General features: G+C 38.0%; 1 protein-coding gene across 1 annotated transcript in view; it reads right to left on the minus strand.

Annotated features, from left to right (window-relative positions):
- Window positions 1-21,714, minus strand: part of LOC121390040 (protein ELYS-like) — a 67,610-nt gene that overhangs the window by 25,386 nt on the left and 20,510 nt on the right. The window contains exons 15-26 of the mRNA XM_041521748.1: window positions 21,156-21,278; window positions 19,520-19,610; window positions 18,932-19,021; window positions 14,735-14,872; window positions 12,824-12,928; window positions 11,425-11,521; window positions 10,797-10,917; window positions 7,567-7,680; window positions 6,106-6,204; window positions 5,202-5,392; window positions 2,051-2,145; window positions 836-1,011 (exon numbers count right to left, since the gene is read on the minus strand). Of these exons, the coding sequence (XP_041377682.1) occupies window positions 836-1,011; window positions 2,051-2,145; window positions 5,202-5,392; window positions 6,106-6,204; window positions 7,567-7,680; window positions 10,797-10,917; window positions 11,425-11,521; window positions 12,824-12,928; window positions 14,735-14,872; window positions 18,932-19,021; window positions 19,520-19,610; window positions 21,156-21,278 (1,440 nt within the window). The remainder of the gene's footprint in view (window positions 1-835; window positions 1,012-2,050; window positions 2,146-5,201; window positions 5,393-6,105; window positions 6,205-7,566; window positions 7,681-10,796; window positions 10,918-11,424; window positions 11,522-12,823; window positions 12,929-14,734; window positions 14,873-18,931; window positions 19,022-19,519; window positions 19,611-21,155; window positions 21,279-21,714) is intronic.

Genomic DNA, 21,714 nt, shown 5'->3' on the forward strand with positions numbered 1-21,714 from the left:
TTCTCCAAAGACATGATAATTTGTGTAACATCTACACCATGGCACCAATGATGCTCCAAGAACATGATAATTTGTATAGTATCTCCAAGAGCAGTGGCGGATCCAGAAAATCCATTTAGGGGAGCCTTAATGATATGAGGTGAAATGCCAGGGTAACTTTGGGGGAGGTTTGGAGGGGGATCATAACAAAATTAATTAATATATAATAAAATTTTAACTATCGCAAAATTTAGGGGGGGGGGGGGCAGGCCCACCCTAGATCCGCCTCTTAAGAGTACCTACCATGGCACAGATAATGCCCCAAAGAACATGATAGATGTGGAACATCTCCAAGAGTACCTACCATGACACCATAATAATTTCTCCAAGAACATGATAATTTGTGTAACATCTCCAAGAGTACCTACCATGGCACCGACGATGCTATAAAAACATGATAATTTGCATAACATCTCCAAGAGTACCTACCATGGCACCGATAATGCCCCAAGAACATGACAGATGTGTACAATTTCCAAAGAGTACCTACCATGACACCGATAATGCTCCAAGAACATAATAAATGTACCTACCATAGTACCGACGATGCTATAAAAACAATATAATTTGTGTAACATCTCTAAGAGTACCTACCATGGCACCGATAATGCCCCAAGAACATGATAGATGTGTACAATTTCCAAGAGTACCTACCATGGCACCGGCGATGCTATAAAAACATGATAATTTGTGTATAAAAACATTTTCAAGAGTACCTACCCACCGCGCCCTGACATGATATGTGTTTTTCATGGTTGAGCTATAAAAACAATATAATTTGTGCAAGAGTACCTACCATGGCGCCCTGACGTAGTTTTTCGTTGAGGCGTATGGCCTCGATGAAGCGCGCTCGCTGGAGGTAGTACATGACGAGGATTTCCTGGTACTCGGTGTTCTGAGACAGAAACTCCACCAGATGGTGCTCCTCAACCTCGTTCAGTGGCAGCTGGAGCAACTGGTCAAGTAACTTCACTGAAAGAAAGAAAGGAATGTTTTATTTAATGACGCACTCATCACATTTTTATTTATATGGCATCAGACATATGGCCTGGTACTTATAAAGCTTTTAGAGTCTAGACTCGGGACTCTAATAGAGTCTGAGACAGTAATGTCATGACAATGGCATACAAATTGTACGCGCGTGACGTCATTAGAGATTGAGTCTGGACTCGGGACTCTAATAGAGTCTGAGACAGTAATGTCATGACAACGCCATACAAATTGTATGCGCGTGACATCATTAGAGACTGAGTCTAGACTCTAAAAAGTTTTATAAAGCACGGGCCATGGTCAAGAACAACACAGATAATGAGAGAAGAAACCTGCTCCTGCCACTCTATGGGATACTTTTTTTTATTAGCAGCAAGGGATCAAAGAACACAGTTTAAAGTTTCTTTTGTTTAACGACACCACTACAGCACAATGATTTATTAATCACTGGCTATATTGGATGTCAAACATTTGGTAATTTTAACATATATAGTCTTAGAGAGGAAACCCGTAATATTTTTCCCTTAGTATCAAGGGATCTTTAATATGCACCACCCCACAGACAGGACAGAACATACCACAGCCTTTGATATACAAGTAGTGGTGTACTGGCTTGAACGAAAAATTACGAAATGTGCCGACCGACACGCGCTTTACCACAGGGCTACGTCCCGCCCCTGTATAAAAACAAAGACATGATCATCGTTTCATTTAATCTGACAGGATTAGCAGTTGTTGATCCCCAAGCTATTGAATTTCATGGATATATTTTTCAGTAACTGCACCAAAAACCAAACTTGTTTTATCAGCCTTTATCCTGAAGCAGCGTGTTCAACTATGAAAACTTTGGTCACACATTCAAGCAAACTTGTTTTAATTGTTAATATCCTTTTTTTCACTTTTATCATCCACCAAAACCACCCAACCCTGCGTTACTTTTTACTGCTAGATACGTAGGGCCCTGTAGTGTATTCAACACTGACATCTATTTGACTGTAACTCGGAATAACAAAGCACGTACTCTGCTGGCAGCCGCGAAAGAGATGCGACAGCAGGTCAGACATATTCCTCCTGTTGCGATACTGGCGCTGGAAGTTGAACGCTTCTGTTGCCAAACTGAAAAGAAAAACATCCGCTATGACTCCTTTTGAATAACAAATTTTTCATTTGGGCTTTAAATTTCGGACAATATTCAAATTTTCTTAACAGGTGAAGCAAACAGAAATCCATGGGTTATTTGATAATTGTTTTGGCCATAATTCCCAGAGATCGTATCTGTAAATGTTTAATTCCGAGAGGTCTGCGTTATGTGTGTGTGTGGGTGGGGGGGAGGGGGGATAGAATCCCAGTAAGTTAGAAAAAGGTTGTGTTTAATCTATATTCTGTCCCAGATCAGGCTTCTGGCTATCCAGACGGTGTAACAGCCCAAAATATACCCCTGCCAAACTATACCCGGAGTTAAAGTGGGCTAGCCTGTTTTATACCCCTAACCCTCATTTTTTATTACTAACCTGTATACAAAATAAATAAATAATTAATAATAATAAACGCTTTAAAAGAAAAGCAACTATTGCTTTCATAAAAATAAAACTATCACAGATTAGTCATTTTAGAAGATATTTCGATATTCTCTAGCCAATAATATATAAATAATGATGGAAAAAAACCCTCTGGACATTGAAATACAGACTAGAGAGGTATATTCTGGGCTAGCCTGTTTTATACACCGGGGTATATTGTGGGCTAGTCCAGTTTATACCCAGGGTATAGTTTGGCGAGGGGTATATTGTGGGCTAGTCCAGTTTATACCCAGGGTATAGTTTGGCGAGGGGTATATTCTGGGCTAGTCCAGTTTATACCCAGGGTATAGTTTGGCGAGGGGTATATTCTGGGCTAGTCCAGTTTATACCCAGGGTATAGTTTGGCGAGGGGTATATTCTGGGCTAGTCCAGTTTATACCCAGGGTATAGTTTGGTGAGGGGTATATTCTGGGCTAGTCCAGTTTATACCCAGGGTATAGTTTGGCGAGGGGTATATTTTGGGCTATTACAACTGGACAGACATGCTCGAAACCTTAGTGGTACAGGAGCATGTTAAAATTTATCGCACTCACACTCGCTTAATCTATTTTGGTTCAAAAGCAATAAAATAGATTTCATTCAAAACCTGCTGTAACTAATGGTTACCCAGGTAGTATTCCCTACTTAAGTGGACTGTCCTCAGTTTGCAGCCATTGTACAGGGTTCTTACACTTGAAAAAACACATAAAATTCAACGACATTTAAAAAAAAAAAATTCCTGGACATAAAATGTTCAATCAATGAATGTTCTTATAACAAATTCTTGTCTGAATTTAGGCAGGTTATGAAGACAACAAAAGTAAAGATGCAAAAAAAAAAAATAAACCACAAAATGTTTGGCCTAAATTTCCAGGACACAATAAAATGTAATGCTTTCTCCAGGACATTCCAGGTCTAGATTTTAAAATAACAAAATTAAAGGACATTAGAGATTTCCAGGATGCTTAAGAACCCTGTTGTAACATGTTTTTAGCTAACAGAGCATTTATTTTTAACAATAAAAAAACAATTATCTTGAAGAATGTAAAATAAAAATCCAGCTACTACAATCATTAGAACCAGAAACAAATTTGATATAATCAGAAACTGATATTCTAAACAATAAACTGACATTCAACATGTAAGGCTGGTTGTTAAAAAGGATTCGGAAGGAAATGTTTTATTTAACGATGCACTCAACACATTTTATTTACGGTCATATGGCGTCAGACATATGGCTAAGGACCATACAGATAGAGAGAAGAAACCCGCTGTCGCCACTTCATGGGCTACTCTTTTCGATTAGCAGCAAGGGATCTTTTATATGCATCATCCCACAGACAGGATAGTACATACCACGGCCTTTGTTACACCAGTTGTGCAGCACTGGCTGGAACGATGGGGGTTAAAAGGATTAATTATCTCGAAATACCTTACAGTGATTGCAAACTCAGGATAGTTCCTGTTATACTTTTAAATCAAAGGCGCAGACCCTAGTTTCAGCCCATGACATTGGACACTAACAGGGTTTCTGGCAGAGGGTAAAACGGGTATGGCGCCATACTCAAATTGTTTTGCAGACAAGGATTTAATTTTTTTAAGTTAACATTTTGACAAAATTAATGACTTATCATTCCTGTATGATTTTTTTTAACCCTAACCCTAAACCTAACCCATTTTCTTTCTTGGGGAGGGCCCCCCATACCCCCTGTCAACAGTGGTTGCATTCAATTCCAGGGCTCAAACTTAACAGCGGCACTGACAGCAATTGCCGTCGTTGACATATAAATTGCCGTAGGTAGAGAGCATCACTTAAGTTCGAGTGCTGAATTCCATAGCACCATACCCAAACATTTCTTTCTGGCAGAAACACTGACAAAGTTTAGTTAATTTACAAGCTTGCAACACATCTGGATATGGTTATAACAGAGAGAAGCTAAAGTCTGTGATGTTAAAATGGGAAAATACCATCCAAAAATAGACTACAGCTTGTCTCAATAACCATTTTAGAATTGTGAAAAGTGCATTTTACTGGTAGTACAAAAACCTAGATGAACAAAAACACTTCAGGTGTCCAGAAATGAATATTCAAAATAATAAAATTTAAGTACTTCTAATTTAAATATTAAAATCAGCTCTAACAGTAAAAAATACGTCGTAGTGTTTAACAACTAGGGTCAGTCACTTTAAAGGGACATTCCTGAGTTTGCTGCTATTTTTAGAATGTTAACGACTAACAGAGACGTTTTAACGAGTGTAATTACATATCAAATATATTTTTCTGAATAAAATATTAGTGGCTGTATATTATACATGTTTCTGATCGTTCTAATATTTGTACTAGGTTAAATTTCACTTTATTTCCTAACACATTTGTTTTCGTACGTAAGAAATTATTTAAAGACAAAATCCAGTTTGGGCTTCTTACAAATATTAAGACAACCAGAAATACATTGAATATACATACACTGATACACATAAACAAGAAAATATATATAATATGTAAGTTTAATTGTAGAAGTATTTAATTAGTCGGAAACATCTTACAATGCAGCAAACTCGGGAATGTCCCTTTAAGCAACGTAAGTACTAACAAACAAATGTTATTCTTACCCATTGGCCAAAAGAACTGTGAGCTTGAGTTTAACTTGTTCTGGCGAGATGACGGGAACATTCCTTCCAGTGAGGTAGCGCAGTGCCATCTTCTGCTCACCGTGGAACAGGAACGTCTTAACGATTCGCATGTGCTGCCACGAACCTAGCTCCGTGCCCACTGATGGGTCCATAAATCTCTGGAAGGCATCCTGAAAAATATAAAATTTAGATCAAAGATAAATTTTTAAGGCTAGCTCTGGGAGATCAGGCAGACAAGATAATAAAATTGTTTAAAAACATCAAGATAGATATATAGAAAAGAAAAGAAAAGAAAAGAAGATTGTAGGCTTGGATGTGAGAGTGAATGAAAGAGAGAAGAAATAGAGACAAAGAGAGAGAGAGGGAGGAAGAGAGATAGAGACAGAGACAGAGACAGAGAGAGAGAGAGAGAGAGAGAGAGAGAGAGAGAGAGAGAGAGAGAGAGAGAGAGAGAGAGAGAGAGAGAGAGAGAGAGACACACACACACACAGAGAGACAGGGAAAGTGAGTTAAAATTAAAGTTAGGTTTTGGTTAATGACACCACTAGAGCACATTGATTAATTAATCATCAGCTATTGGATGTTAAACATTTGGTAATTCTGACACATAGTCATCAGAGGAAACCGTAATGCAGCAAGAGATTTTTATATGTACTTTCCCACAGGCAGGAAAGCACATACCACGGCGTTGACCAGAGACAGAAAGAGAGAGAGACAGAAAGAGTTAAAATTAAAGTTAGTTTTTGTTTAAGAACACCACTAGAGCACATTGATTAATTAATCATCGGCTATTAGATTGGTAATTCTGGTAATATATATCCCACTGAAGGGGATGCTAAGCTAAAAAAAATAATTGGGGGAGACTGACTGACATAGAACCTACATTATAATCCTGGTGATCCAAAAGCCAAAAACCGCTGGTTTTTGTGAAGAGCTGTGATATTGAAAACGTCTTGGCAAACTCAGCAATCTTATCAGAGAACTGAAATAAAGAGAGGAAAATTAAATAACTCCAGTGTAATTCGATCATTATAATTTTGAAAACTATTATTACAGAGAACATTTTGTTCAGTATCGCGTCGCAATTTGCTACACAAGTTTTAGAGCTACACAAGTTTTAGAGCTACACAATTTTAAAACATTAAGCAGAAATTGCTAATCCATTTTCAACAGACTACAAATATCACTAATCAAGATTTTGAAAAACAAAAAGTTTTCTGGATTAGCATATGCAATAATAGTAAATACTTCGAATTGCTTCTCGATGTAGAAGGGCAAAAAGTGGAGTACTTTTGTGAAAGTCACAAAAGATAAAATTGAAAAATGTATTTTGATAAACTTATTTTACATGTTAAACTCATTGTTAGCAAAACGGGGGGGGGTAAGAGGACTTTATTTATAAATTTTTAAACTTTTATCCTGCTTTACAATCTTCCATATATTTTTAATATAACTATCTTTTAAATCTGTAATCTGAAAAATATTTTTATTTAACCATTTACGGTAAATTATCAATATTAATTGTCTTTTATATGCACCATCTTACAGACAGGATAGCAAATGCCTATCATATACCAATCGTGGTGCACTAGCTGTAACGAGAAACAGCCTAATGGATCCACCAACGGGGATTGATCCTAGACCGACCATGCATCAGGCAAGCGATTTCCCACTAGGCTACCTCCCGGCCCGGGTTCAAACAGGGAAATTCAAATGGTCTATGAAGTAGATTTGATCCTTAGACCCAAGCGCCTCTGGTAAAGCGGTATTTTCATTATGCAATTAGTCACGCCAACCTGTCACGTGCGATTTGTCATAGCGACTCTAAATCATGTGTGTATAACATTAATGTTGTTCCGACTTACACGTTCTCACAGTACGATCCGATCATTCGACAAATTGGTGAGATTAATTGCATAATGAGGACATCCCTTAAGCATTCTTCTGACTGAACTGGAAGGAAATGTTTTATTTAACGATGCACTCACATATTTTATTTACAGTTATATGGCGTCGGACACATGGTTAAGGACCACACAGATATTGAGAGAGGAAACCCGCTGTTGCCACTTCTTTTCGATTAGCAGAACTGGATCTTTTATATGTTGTGGAGCACTGGCTGGAACGAGAAATAGCCCAATGGGCTCTAACTGAACTATATCCAGCCCACCCCAAGTCACCATCAAACAGTGGCTGCAGAGTGGTAGAACGAATCCACCAGTTTTAAATTGTTTAAATGGGCGTTTTGCCCCTTATATTAACTGACAACCAACTGACAACCAGGGGACAGCCTCTAGATCCACCAATGACATGTTTTGTTTGTTAAATGTCGTACTGCACTCACCACTTGTTCCTTGTCCTCGGGTAGCAGGGATATGAGATCGAACAGCATGTACAGAGTAACAGCGTGTTTCTGATCTAGAGATACGTCCAGCAGCAGATACACACCAAGGAGGGCCTGAAAAACAACAACGTTAAAACCACTAAAATTATTTTGTAAATATATACAAATTTATTGTTTCTTACAATGGCCAAACGAAAAATTATTTGACCAAAGGTCATTCCAAATGTATTTACAGGACTCGAATTTGGCAAATTAGAGGAAGAAACCATTTGGCAAAGACTAATGGAGATATTTTTTTCAGGTAATTATGGCCAGAAAGCAGGACAACACAGCAAACTTCAACAAATGTTAATATAACACACCAGCACACATTCAAATTAAACAAGTGTGAGCGGTTTCATGTTTTCGTAATAAAACAACTTTCAGGAGTCATGTTTGAGTATGGAATGGAAATGTTTTATTTAACGACGCACTCAACACATTTTATTTATGGTTATATGGCATCAGACATATGGTTAAGGACCACACAGATACTGAGAGAGGAAAGAAAGAAAGAAAGAAATGTTTTATTTAATGATGCACTCAACACATTTTATTTACGGTTATATGGCGTCAGACATATGGTTAAAGACCACACAGATTTTGAGAGGAAACCCGCTGTCGCCACTACATGGGCTACTCTTTCCGATTAGCTGCAAGGGATCGTTTATATGCACCATGCCATAGACAGGATAACACATACCACTGCCTTTAATATACCAGTCGTGGTGCACTGGCTGGAGCAAGAAATAGTTCAATGGACCCACCGACAGGGATCGATCCCAGACCGACCGCGCATCAAGGGAACACTTTACCACTGGGCTACATCCTGTCCCTGTTTTGAGTATGATGACCAATTAGTAACATGTAAAATAAGGCACTGCCATTTTAGCCGTGAGACTATAAAGGCATTGAGGCATGTGACTAGGGCATTACGGCAATTTGTCGCTGTTAAATTCGAGCCCTGTATTTATCCCTATAATGCTACATTATTTAAAACATGTTACAGGAAGATAGTGTTTTATAAAACAGGAAAAAGCAGGATGTGTGTTTATTTTGATGGAGGGAACAAACAGAAGTCTTGCTAAAGCTGAAAACTCAGCATAGTTCCTTTATAGTTTGTGAGAAACAGATCTAAAGGTAAAACTGTGATGCAAAAGTTGATGCCATCAGAAAAGAAAATATTAATACCATATCATAAAGGCGAGATAAAAAAACACCCCAGGAAAAAGAAGGATGGATATGTGTTCACTTCGACAGATGGAACAAATGGAAGTCTTGCTAGGGCTGAAAACTTATGGTAGTTCATTCAATGGTTATTTATCAGTGTAGTGGTCTTACTCTTCCAGTGTTTTTCTGCCAGAAAGAAATATTCGGGTATGGCACTATGGAATTGAATGCAAGCATGGTCAACAGGGGGTATGGGGGACTCGCTAATATTTTATGATTTACAGTAATCTACGTTACGTATTTCAAATGAACTTACATACAGACTAGGCAGAGGGTAAAGTTCGAAACTGGGTTGTATCCTGTACGAGCAGTAACTAATAATCAATATTATGCATTACAGACAAACTTACATGCAGACTGGGCAGAGGGTAAAGTTCGAAACTGGGTTGTATCCTGTACGAGCAGTAACTAATAATCAATATTATGCATTACAGACAAACTTACATGCAGACTAGGCAGAGGGTAAAGTTCGACACTGGGTTGTATCCTGTACGAGCAGTAACTAATAATCAATATTATGCATTACAGACAAACTTACATGCAGACTGGGCAGAGGGTAAAGTTCGACACTGGGTTGTATCCTGTACGAGCAGTAACTAATAATCAATATTATGCATAACAGACAAACTTACATGCAGACTGGGCAGAGGGTAAAGTTCGACACTGGGTTGTATCCTGTACGAGCAGTAACTAATAATCAATATTATGCATTACAGACAAACTTACATGCAGACTGGGCAGAGGGTAAAGTTCGACACTGGGTTGTATCCTGTACGAGCAGTAACTAATAATCAATATTATGCATTACAGACTAGGCAGAGGGTAAAGTTCGAAACTGGGTTGTATCCTGTACGAGCAGTAACTAATAATCAATATTATGCATTACAGACAAACTTACATGCAGACTGGGCAGAGGGTAAAGTTCGACACTGGGTTGTATCCTGTACGAGCAGTAACTAATAATCAATATTATGCATTACAGACGAACTTACATACAGACTGGGCAGAGGGTAAAGTTCGACACTGGGTTGTATCCTATACAAGCAGTAACTAATAATCAATATTATGCATTACAGACTAGGCAGAGGGTAAAGTTCGAAACTGGGTTGTATCCTGTACGAGCAGTAACTAATAATCAATATTATGAATTACAGACTAGGCAGAGGGTAAAGTTCGAAACTGGGTTGTATCCTGTACGAGCAGTAACTAATAATCAATATTATGCATTACAGACAAACTTACATGCAGACTGGGCAGAGGGTAAAGTTCGACACTGGGTTGTATCCTGTACGAGCAGTAACTAATAATCAATATTATGCATTACAGACGAACTTACATACAGACTGGGCAGAGGGTAAAGTTCGACACTGGGTTGTATCCTATACAAGCAGTAACTAATAATCAATATTATGCATTACAGACTAGGCAGAGGGTAAAGTTCGACACTGGGTTGTATCCTGTACGAGCAGTAACTAATAATCAATATTATGCATTACAGACGAACTTACATACAGACTGGGCAGAGGGTAAAGTTCGACACTGGGTTGTATCCTATACAAGCAGTAACTAATAATCAATATTATGCATTACAGACTAGGCAGAGGGTAAAGTTCGACACTGGGTTGCATTCTGTACGAGCAGTAACTAATAATCAATATTATGCATTACAGACAAACTTACATACAGACTAGGCAGAGGGTAATGTTCGACACTGGGTTGTATCCTGTATGAGTAGTAACTAATAATCAATATTATGCATTACAGACAAACGTACATACAGACTAGGCAGAGGGTAAAGTTCGACACTGGGTTGTATCCTGTACGAGCAGTAACTAATAATCAATATTATGCATTACAGACGAACTTACATACAAAAAGGGAGAGAGTAACGTTTGACATTGGGTTGTATCCTGTAAGACTAGTAACTAATAATCAATATTATGCATTACAGACAAACTTACATGCAGACTGGGCGGAGGGTAAAGCCCGTTACCGCCTTCACGTTTCCAGACCGTGCCGAGCTCCGGTCCACAGCTCTTAACAAGACCATCGATAAGCAACAGTTCCGTGCCTTTCATCTCGCTGAAATTATCAATAATATAAAAATATTGAGGATATTTCTCTTTTTTCGGGTGGGTGGGTGTGTGTGTCGTTTTTTTTTTTATAACCGTTGTACAGCACTGAATGGAATGAGAAATAGCCCAATGGTGACGCGCATCAGGGGAGTGCTTTACCACTAGGCTACATCTCACCAATTCAAGTTGAATGAATGAAATGAATGAATGAATGAATAAAATTTATTAATGTTCGACACCCCAGCACAAAAATACACATCGGCTACTGGGCGTCAGAAAAGGTAAGTACAGTTTAATCCCGTTGGCTCGAACCCCGTCGGTGCTCAAGAAAGTGTTCGACCCATCGGGTAGTTCGACCTAACCATTCGGTCAACATTGTGTAAGTGTAACTCGGGAGCTGCGGTATATATCTGACCCAACGAGATTCTACCGTATATGGAAATATCAATTTATTGCACACACCACTCCCTCTCTCCTGCGATCAATTCTGGAATTGCTCTATAACAGTTCTCACCTGTGTAGCTGTCTAATGGCTGTCCTCCGTGAGTTGTAGATATGCTCCAACTTACAGAATGGATAGCAAAATAATGTGTTTGCATCAGCAACAGCATCTGTAGAAAACAAGAAAACTGAACATGTTTAATCAGTTCAACGTGATCTTGTATTACAGCTAAAGAACTAAGGATAACAATACAGAGATAAAGTAAATTTCAAAAAACAAATCTCGAAATTTTAATATCGGTGGTTATGCCCTATGAATGAATTGAGGTTTCATTTTTTTGTTTTTGTATTCCCATAGACAGAATACCTAATGGAGGGAGGACAAAAGAAGAAAAAAGTTTTATTTAACGATACATAACTCAATGCATTTTAACCTTCCGAGTACTGCAGGCGAGATATCTCGCGAGATATCTCACCCGATGTCACGTCAGTCGACATACTGTATACTGTATACAGTGCATTCCCCAATTCATATTTCCCGCTGTTTTGCACACGACACTCACCGGAAACGGAAATATAATAAAAGAAAAAAGATTTTTTTTCAAAATGCCTTTAAATGGTGGCTTTTGTTTTGATTTTTTCAACTGAAAATACCTTGAAATTTTGAGTTCAAAATGCGGTTTTCGGCAAGTATTTTCGCTTGACAACAATGGCGGCACGTTGCGGTCATTTTCAGGGATCGATAGCTGATTGTGACAGCTAATTTGATAATAAATTTGATCGTTTTACCAACAACGAAAATCACCAAATATTGCAATATGAATCGTAGTTCGGATTAAAAAAAAAATTCTGGTCAGAAAACCACTGTTATCGGGAATAATAGGCATAAATACTGGACAGCTGGCCACAAATGCCCGTAGTAAACGCAACTTTTTCGATTTTTTGCCCAATTTTAATCACCATTAGCTGATCTAAAAATAATAAAAATTACAAAAACCTATGAAAATAATACTTACCAATTCATATATGAACTTTATTTCATGTATTTATAAAACATTTAAGTGAATATATGTGAGTAAAAATTATAAACTTGTACCCACTCAACGTGGTTTTTGTTAAAAATTAATTCAGTAGTCTAAAGGTTAATTATCATGGGTTAAATGAAAGAAAAAGAAAGAAATGTTTTATTTAATGACGCACTCAACAAATTGTATTTATGGTTATATGGCGTCGGACACATGGTTAAGGACCACAGAGATATTGAGAGAGGAAACCAGCTGTCGCCACTTCATGGGCTACTCTTTCCGATTAGCAGCAAGGGATCTGTTATATGCACCATCCCACAGACAGGATAGTACATACCACGGCCTTTGTTACACCAGTTGTGGAGCACTGGCTGGAACGAGAAATAGCCCAATGGGCCCACTGACAGGGATCGGTCCTAGATCAGGTTAAGTAGAAAATAGAATTACCATCGTCTTCTGGTAGAAGTTTAGCGTCTATGAACCAGAGCACGACCTGCAGCTGGTTAACGAGAAGAGACAGCACGTTCTGCTTCGACTCCAGCTCCATCAAACCTGAAAGGCAAACAACAACAAGCCGTTCTTTACGAGATTTTACAGCAGGTGGCAATGAAAAGTTAAAGTTTGTTTTTTAATACATACATGTACCTATTCAATCTTACTATAGTGATAAAGACCTTTTGAAACCGTGTAATAAATTTATTCTGTATCACACATATGTGCAATCTGGACCGGAACTTTTAAATGGAGAATCCCCTTTTTCTCTTTACTGCAGTTACTGCCTTTTATTTACTTACGTCATATATGATTTACAAATGACGTCATATCGTATTTAAAACATTACACAAGGCTGCCACAGAGTATGATTCTTAACGTTAAATGAATCCATAAAAGGAGTTTTCATCATAGATTTAACAAAGTGTTGTTATGATGTTAAATTAAAAACCGTTTTTGTAAAACATAAAAGAAGGTATGTAATAAATACAGAACTTCACATATGTTGTTTTCGCTTCCTATTTATTGCACTTGTTTATTTTGCAAAAGAACATAACACTCGACCGCTATGCAGTCTCGTGGTATATATTCTTGCGCAAAATAAACTTGTGCAATAAACAGGAAGCGAAAACAACGTATGTGAAGTTCTGTATATTTATTTAACGACAGCACATTGATTTATTAATCATTGGCTATTGGATGTCCAACATTTGGTAATTTTGACATATTGTCTTAGAGAGGAAACCCGCTACATTTTCCCATTAGTAGCAAGGGATCTTTTATATGCACCATTCCACAGACAGGATAACACATACCACGGCCTTTGATATACCAGTCGTGGTGCACTGGCTAGAGTGAAAAATAGACTAATGGGCCCACTGACGGGGATTGATCCTAGACCGACCATGCATCAAGCAAGCATTTAACCACTGGGCTACGTCCCGCCCTCTAGATTTTACAGTAGGTGGCAGTGATGTCGTTAATAAAAAGGTGAAAATAAAATATAGCCGGCTGTTTTCATGTCCTGGGGACATTTTGTTCAGTATTGCATCATTATTCGATACAGAAAGTTTAAGAGATCGCTACATACTTTTAAAATATTTAACAGTAATTGCTAATCAATTTTCAATTGACTTAGAAATATTGATAATCAAGATTTTGAAGACAAAATGTTCCTTGACGTCATGTGACACAATCAGGTTGATACCGGCTTCTGACAAAGAATGATGCAATTTCATTGGTTTATTTTAAATATTAACACTGATGATAAGCTAATATTAGCCAATCAGGAACAAGCTTACGAATGCACATTTAACAGGGTCATCAACATGCGCTTATAGTCCTTCCCACCAGGAACGCCTTTTTTCATACTATGGAAGGAAGGAAATGTTTTATTTAACGACGCACTCAACACATTTTATTTACAGTTATATGGCGTCAGACATATGTTAAGGACCACACAGATATTGAGAGAGGAAACCCACTGTTGCCACTTCATGGGCTACTCTTTTTGATGAGCAGCAAGGGATCTTTTATATGCACCATTCCACAGACAGGATAACACATACCATGGCCTTTGAAATACCAGTCGTGGTGCACTGGCTGGAGCGAAAAATAGCCCAATGGACCCACCGAGAGGGATCGATCCCAGACCGACCGCGAACGCTTTACCACTAGGCTACATCCCGTCCCAATCAGGTGAAGGGATTGACCAAGGTGGTTTGATCCTGCAACGCAAGCACCTCAAACGAGCATTCAACCAACTGAGCTAAACCCCGCCCCCCCCCCCCCCCCCCCCCCCCCCCCCCCCCCCCCCCCCCCCTTATTTAGGTTGTCAATTCCAGTCAAATGATTTCATTATATTACCTTCTTCAGTGCTCGGCGCCGACTGAATCAGTGCTTCCAGTATGGACAGTAAATTGCACAACGTGCTGCAGGCCTTGTGCAGTGTGTGAAGCAATCGACTGTCGACATGTTTTCCTGACCAGTCATACAGACTCCGACCTGTGCGCAAAACAAAACAAAAACAATAGAAAGAAGAAAAAAAAGATTTAAGAAATTGTATCTTAAAGGCGCTCAATCACGGATTTAGTGGGCCTTATTTCTCTAAATATGGATTATAAATGGAAATTACATTCATTTGGAATACCAAACCTAGTTATTATATGATCCAAAACATTTTAATTGAACTATGATCGAGGGAATTCCATGACACGAGTCAGTTTTAAAAATTTGGAAGTCTTCTTGTGAAAAGTCATAAAAAATACGGCAAAACAAACTCGCATTGATGAGGCTATATATACAACAACCGTATAATGTACTTTTCAATTTTATATAAACGACCGCCGTGTATAGAGACTTGGCAAATGAGGGCCGGCTATATACATGGCAACTAATTTTTAAAATATTATTTCACGACGAAAATAACTGAATATGCTGAAATAAAATAATAAACAGTCGGAACATGAACTCACCATTTATTATTATTATTATTATTATTATTATCAGGTGTGTATGCATGGAATTTAGCAGAGATAGAGTCTAGACGGTTTACAACGCTATAGTGCTTGGTTAAAAAACGGATAACCTTTTCCAGTGTCACCAATGTGGCATATGACCAGTCAGTCATTTTTCGTTAAACGTTTGCATATTATTTTGACTAATTCGCAAAGTAGTCATTCGGTTTAATGTATAGCATACAAAAAAAACTGAAAAAGTATAGGGGCCTATGTTTTGCCATCCAAAGGTTGGCTTAATTATTTCTTAACCCAGTTGAATCCAGTTCTATGTGCAGGGACAAGTTCAGCCTGCCGTTTGTGTGTGTGTGCATGCACGTTAATCTTGCATTTGTATAGCCACCCTCCCCTTGATAAAACACCACCTTTCCACCCCAAAAAGGTAGTAGTAGGCTAATAATAATAATAATAATAACTGTGTATTATTATTATTATTATTATTCTTACATGTGTATTATTATTATTACATGTATTATAATGTTGGTAAAATCACATCATGGTGGGGTGGGTGGGGGCGGTCGTTATAGAAACATACATAAATTTAGAGCCCAGGAGTGGTCTCGGCGTTACTGGTATTTTGAGATTTACTGCCCCTTGCAATTTTGCGCATTTGAAATATGACTAAATACAGCAAAATAACCTTTGAGTCATACAGTTTATATTTATTTGTGGTAAAATTTACTTTTTAAAACATGAACATAAGGAGCCTCAAAATTGCAATCGGTTTAAAATTATTAAGTTCAAGCCCTGTTGATTTCAGATAATCTACCACAGCAGCTGATAATTTGTAATTTTTATCTATCTATTTATTTATTGTTCTTGTTATTATTATTATTATTATTATTTTAATTTAGTATTAAGTTTTTGTTGGTACTGTTGGGGCAATATTATGCTATTCATATGTCTATGGAAACCATTCACAAAAGGGTCCGCTAGATTCATATACTCCCCCCTCCCCCCGTTCAGAAAAGGTACTGTTCATACAGTACTTTGTATGTATTCCTCCTGTTCCAAATGGTTCGGTAATAATAATATGGATCAGTCAAATAGTTATTTACTGCCTATATACAGTTATTTTTGCTGTGAATATAGCCAGCCCTTGTTCGCGGTGACTATATAAACAGCCATCATATATATACAGTCACATCGTATATAAACACCGTCTAGTTCAAAGCATTCTTTAAAAATGTAATAATTCCTATTCCAAGTCAGCTGTTATGATATATTTTGCATAATAATGAATTTAATAAGGTGTTTGTGATCTAGATGTTTAGAGGTTTTTTTTGCGTACGACTAACGATAAATTTACCTATAAATGCAAAGGCCTAACTAGTCGGGATTATCGACATTTAACATGCTTCTGTTAATAAAATAAATTAATGTATAAGCTTATTATCATTGTTTTTATTAATTTTTATTAACTTATTTTCATTGTTGTTTTTTTCTATTTACCCTACGTTGCAGAGGACAGTCAAGCATTCTCGTTACACACTCTTGGTAAATCGTTTTGACACCGAGGTTATTCGGGGGCTGCCCATCATGTGACTACAAAAATAATACGTCACACCTGTTCGCTTCAAATAGCCGTTATTTTTTCCTGAATTATGGACTGTTGACTTTTTACAAAATATCAGTAATAAGTGGGTTATGCTAGTTATGTAGATGGTTAAATAAAGTACTTTTAGCGACAAATCAAATGTATATATTTTTAGATAATATTTTATTAGGTCATTAATTAGGTCAACATCTGTGACAGAGCGCCTTTAAGCCATATCACAAGCAACACAAACACAATGTTACTACATGTTTTCCTGACCAGTCATACAAACTCTGACCTGCAAGTAAAAAAAAAAGAAAGGAAACGAAAGAAGAAAACAAAAGAAGAAATAAAACAAAACATCACAAACACGTTGCTACAAATTCTAATTCTTAAGCAGACATTTTTTTTTTTTTTAAGAAAAGGCCTGAATGACACAGTGGTTAGCTGAGAACATTTTGTTTTTAAATTTTGCAGGCCTTTGGATTTCGAATTTCATAGAAAACACTTTTTCGGTTTCGTTCCTTGTGATCATGGGAACCCATCGGAAACTGTTTTTAGGTTCTGTGAAAACAAGTCATAGGAACCCATTTTTAATACCACTGATTTCAAATATTATCGCAAAATTTGGTGCAAAGAAACACGTTTTCAAATTCAATATCAAGTTGATTTTCGACACGCCGTCTCATTATACACATGCTGTTGCGATTTTGACAGCTCAATAAAAATAATAGTTTCGGCCTACATCATTCTCTCCCCTAATGAAACTACAGGAAATAGTAGGGCCTATTCGAATGCCACCTTCAGTACTCAAGCACATGTGTGAAGTTGACTTTTTTCGACTTCAATGATAGTAGTCAAAAGGTTAAATATTTTCTACAACATTATATTTGAATTTAAATACTATTTCTTGAGCGCTATATTTAAGAGATACACTACAAATAAATAGTGCCAGTAATTTTGGTTCAAGTGTGTAACATGTTTGATTGAGCATGTGCTGGAACTCTGATTCGGGTTTACCTGAACTGGAACACTGAGAAGTTCGGTTAACACAACAATCCGAACCGGGTCTTGTGATTGTGTTAAACACACTCTCCAGTAGTGTGATATTAGAAACAATGTTTATCTCCACTAAGCCGTTACCATGCCAGTACCGTGAAGCTAGCCAAGCACCTACCAGTCTCAAGGCAGATTACTTAACCACTGAGAAGTTCGGTTAACACAACAATCCGAATCAGGTCTTGTGATTGTGTCAAACACACTCTCCAGTAGTGTGATATTAGAAACAATGTTTATCTCCACTAAGCCGTTACCATGCCAGTACCGTGAAGCTAGCCAAGCACCTACCAGTCTCAAGGCAGATTACTTAACCACTACGTCACCGACACAGATTACTGAGGTACATAAAAGAAAGTTTGTTTTTGTTTAACGACATCACTAGAGCACATTAATTAATCATCGGCTATTGGATTTCAAACATTTGGTAATTTTGACATAACCTTAGGGAGGAAACCCACAAATTGTTTCATTAGTAACAAGGGATCTTTTATATGCACTATCCCACAGAAAGGATAGCACATACCACTGCCTCTGATATACCAATTGTGGTACACTGGCTGGAACAAGAAATAGCCCAATGAACCCACTGACAGGGATTGACCCTAGACTGACCACAAATCAAGCATTTACCACTGGGCTACGTCCCACCCCACAATGTCACGGAGACAGGTTACGGAGTTCTGGACATTTATAGCAGAACATACCAAACTACTCCCCGAAGTGGTCAGACTAAGCCCACAGCTAAAAGCTGATGGGGAATGGCAGGTGTGTGGCATAGATAGCCACAAGAGACAAGCACCTGTCGCCTTGGAGAGACAAGGACTGGGATGTGGAGGTGGACAGTGAAAGAAGTTGAACGATAGCAGTTGCCAGATTGGGAAGAAATGAGATGGAATTGAAAGGAGACAAAGGAGATGGGGCAGTGGGATTGAAAAAAATAAAAATACTCACAGTTGTCGTCGATAATTCTCTTTGTGTTGGAAACCTGCTCCCATGTCCAGTCAAGAAGAAACTTCAACGTGCAGCCTTGATGAACAAACTCTGTAATAAAGAAATCCTAATCAAGCCACACATAAGGCTATGGTGATTCACTGTTATGGACTGGTCAGCATTATTATAACATATACAAAAGAGAGAGAGAGAGAGAGAGAGAGAGAGAGAGAGAGAGAGAGAGAGAGAGAGAGAGAGAGAGAGAGAGAGAGAGAGAGAGAGAGAGAGAGAGAGAGACAGAGACAGACAGACAGAGAGACAGACAGACACAGACAGAGAGAGGGGGGAGGTAGGGAGGAAGGGAGGGAGGGAGAGAGGGAGGGAGGGAGGGAGGGAGGGAGGGAGGGAAAACAATATCTTTTTAAGCTCGTCCAGACTGTTCACTGTAAATTTAACATTTTATAAAATTATAATAACTTAAATGTTTACCATTGTGAAATGAAGGAATTTGTTTAAATATTAGTTTACTACTGAAAACCAGTAAAGTATGTTCACCCAAACATTTCTAAATTCTCTAGAATATATTAAATAGTATTCTGACTACCCTACCTCCATCAGCCCACGCTTCAATGCATCCGACAATAACAGAAATCATAGGGTAATCCAATGCCATTGTTAACAATGCTTGCCTTTGAACACTCTGAAAATTTAAAAAGTGTAAAATACTTTAAAAAATGATACCTCAATAAAACATAACTAACTGATAAGTAACTGTCACTGAGTATGTGTCATACTTGTGGAATCTACTAGATGATAGCAACCCCTTCAATTTAAAAAATGTCAACAGGAAAAAAAACATGCCATTGAACAAACAAAAACTGAATATAGTCCACAGCAAAAATGTCTCGTCGGCAATTGCAGGGGTTGTGATAGTCAAAGCTTAGAATTTTAAAGGTTTTAGAGTAAAAATATTATTAAAACCCCCAACAATTCAGTGTTCGACAAATGTTTGAGAAAGTCACTATCCCTCATCAAAGCTTTGGCTAGTGTCCTATGTATTATAGTAATACAGCCAATAATTTCCACTAGCCTGGAACAAAGATACACTAGCTGGGACCGAGGGCTAGTTGATTTGTCGGAACCTGAAAAATTTAAATATAGAAATACTTAAGTGAAAGGAAACCAAAATAAACTTTTCTACACAAAAAAAAATCAGTATTTATTTCATGTAAATAAAGTTTTGCCCCACTCAATGACAATTTAAAAATCTATTTCACTCTTTAAATGTTCTACTTTTCTCTATAACCCAACAACTCAGTGCTGAATGCTGGGGAAAAACAACTGTTAAAATTTGTTTAATTTAACAATACAAACAGAGCACATAGATTGATTTATCATTGGCTTTTAAATGTCAAAATAATTGGTAATTTTTGACAAGTGTTGGAGGAAACCTGCTACATTTTTCCATGTGCACTTTCCTACACAGGACATACCATAGCCTTTGATATACCAGTCGTGGTGCGCTGGCTGAGACAGAATAAACACAATCAGAGAATGGGTCCAATGAGATGATTCGATCTTACAACATAACGGTTATTAACTGCATCAGCTGAGTGCTCTACTGACTAGACTAGATGCCCCCCCCCCCCTTCCATCTTGAAAAAAAGAAAAAAAAACCCAACCGCACAATATATGTCCTAGATCAATCACAGTCAAATAAGCACTTTGCCACTGGGCTATGACCCGCCTCAGATTTCAAGAGTATCAGCAGGCTCATGGCTATGCACACTCAACAGTTCAAATCGTGTTTGACCAAACAGCACTTTTCCTCCATCACCGATTATTTTGAAGAGTCCGAGTTTTCTCTTCTCAAAATTTCAAGTTGTGCAATTTTTTTATGCTCACATCGGCTATTGGATGTCAAAAACTTGGTAATTTTGATATACCAGTCGTGGTTAACTGGCTGCAATGAGATATAGCCCAGTGGGCCAACTGATAGGAATCGATCCTAGACAGACTGCACATCAAGCTTTACCACTGAGCTACATCTGGGGCCTAATTCACAAAGGTCTCTTAGGCTCTGTTAGACAACAAAGCATCCTCTTTGCAAGTCTTTTAGCACTGCACTGCAACATCGCAAAGTTGCGAGAGTTTAGTGAATTAAGCCCCAGGCCCTTCAAAAATTAAAGTCTGGTATATATATGTGTGTGTGTGTGTGTGCATGTGTGTGTTTGTGTGTACATACCAAATTAGAGGCCAGTGGTCCTATGTCTTGTTTGGGTAGAAGTCCTAGCAACAAGCAAGTGTTGTAGAGGTCCTGGGGCTGGAGCAGACAAACCGCACCCTTCCGTCTCATCTCACTGAGAACCTGAAACAAACACAGTCACATTCCAGTGCTCGATTACAATGGAAAACTCATCAATTTTAACTGTAATTGTTTTTAAAGTTTAAGCGATGTAATTGCTATAAATATGCCAGGTTTTTTGTTTTGTTTTTATACACAAGTAAAAAAAAACCCCACCAGATACTGAATAAAAAAAGAAAGAAGTGTTTTATTTAACGACGCACTCAACACATTTTATTTACGGTTATATGGCGTCAGACATATGGTTCAGGACCACACAGATTTTGAGAGGAAACCCGCTGTCGCCACTACATGGGCTACTCTTCCGATTGGCAGCAAGGGATCTTTTATTTGCGCTTCCCACAGGCAGGATAGCACAAACCATGGCCTTTGTTGAACCAGTTATGGATCACTGGTCGGTGCAAGTGGTTTACACCTACCCATTCAGCTTTCAGGGTTT

The sequence above is a fragment of the Gigantopelta aegis genome, chromosome 15, assembly GCF_016097555.1.
Source record: "Gigantopelta aegis isolate Gae_Host chromosome 15, Gae_host_genome, whole genome shotgun sequence".
In the NCBI taxonomy this organism is placed as follows: Eukaryota; Metazoa; Mollusca; class Gastropoda; order Neomphalida; family Peltospiridae; genus Gigantopelta; species Gigantopelta aegis.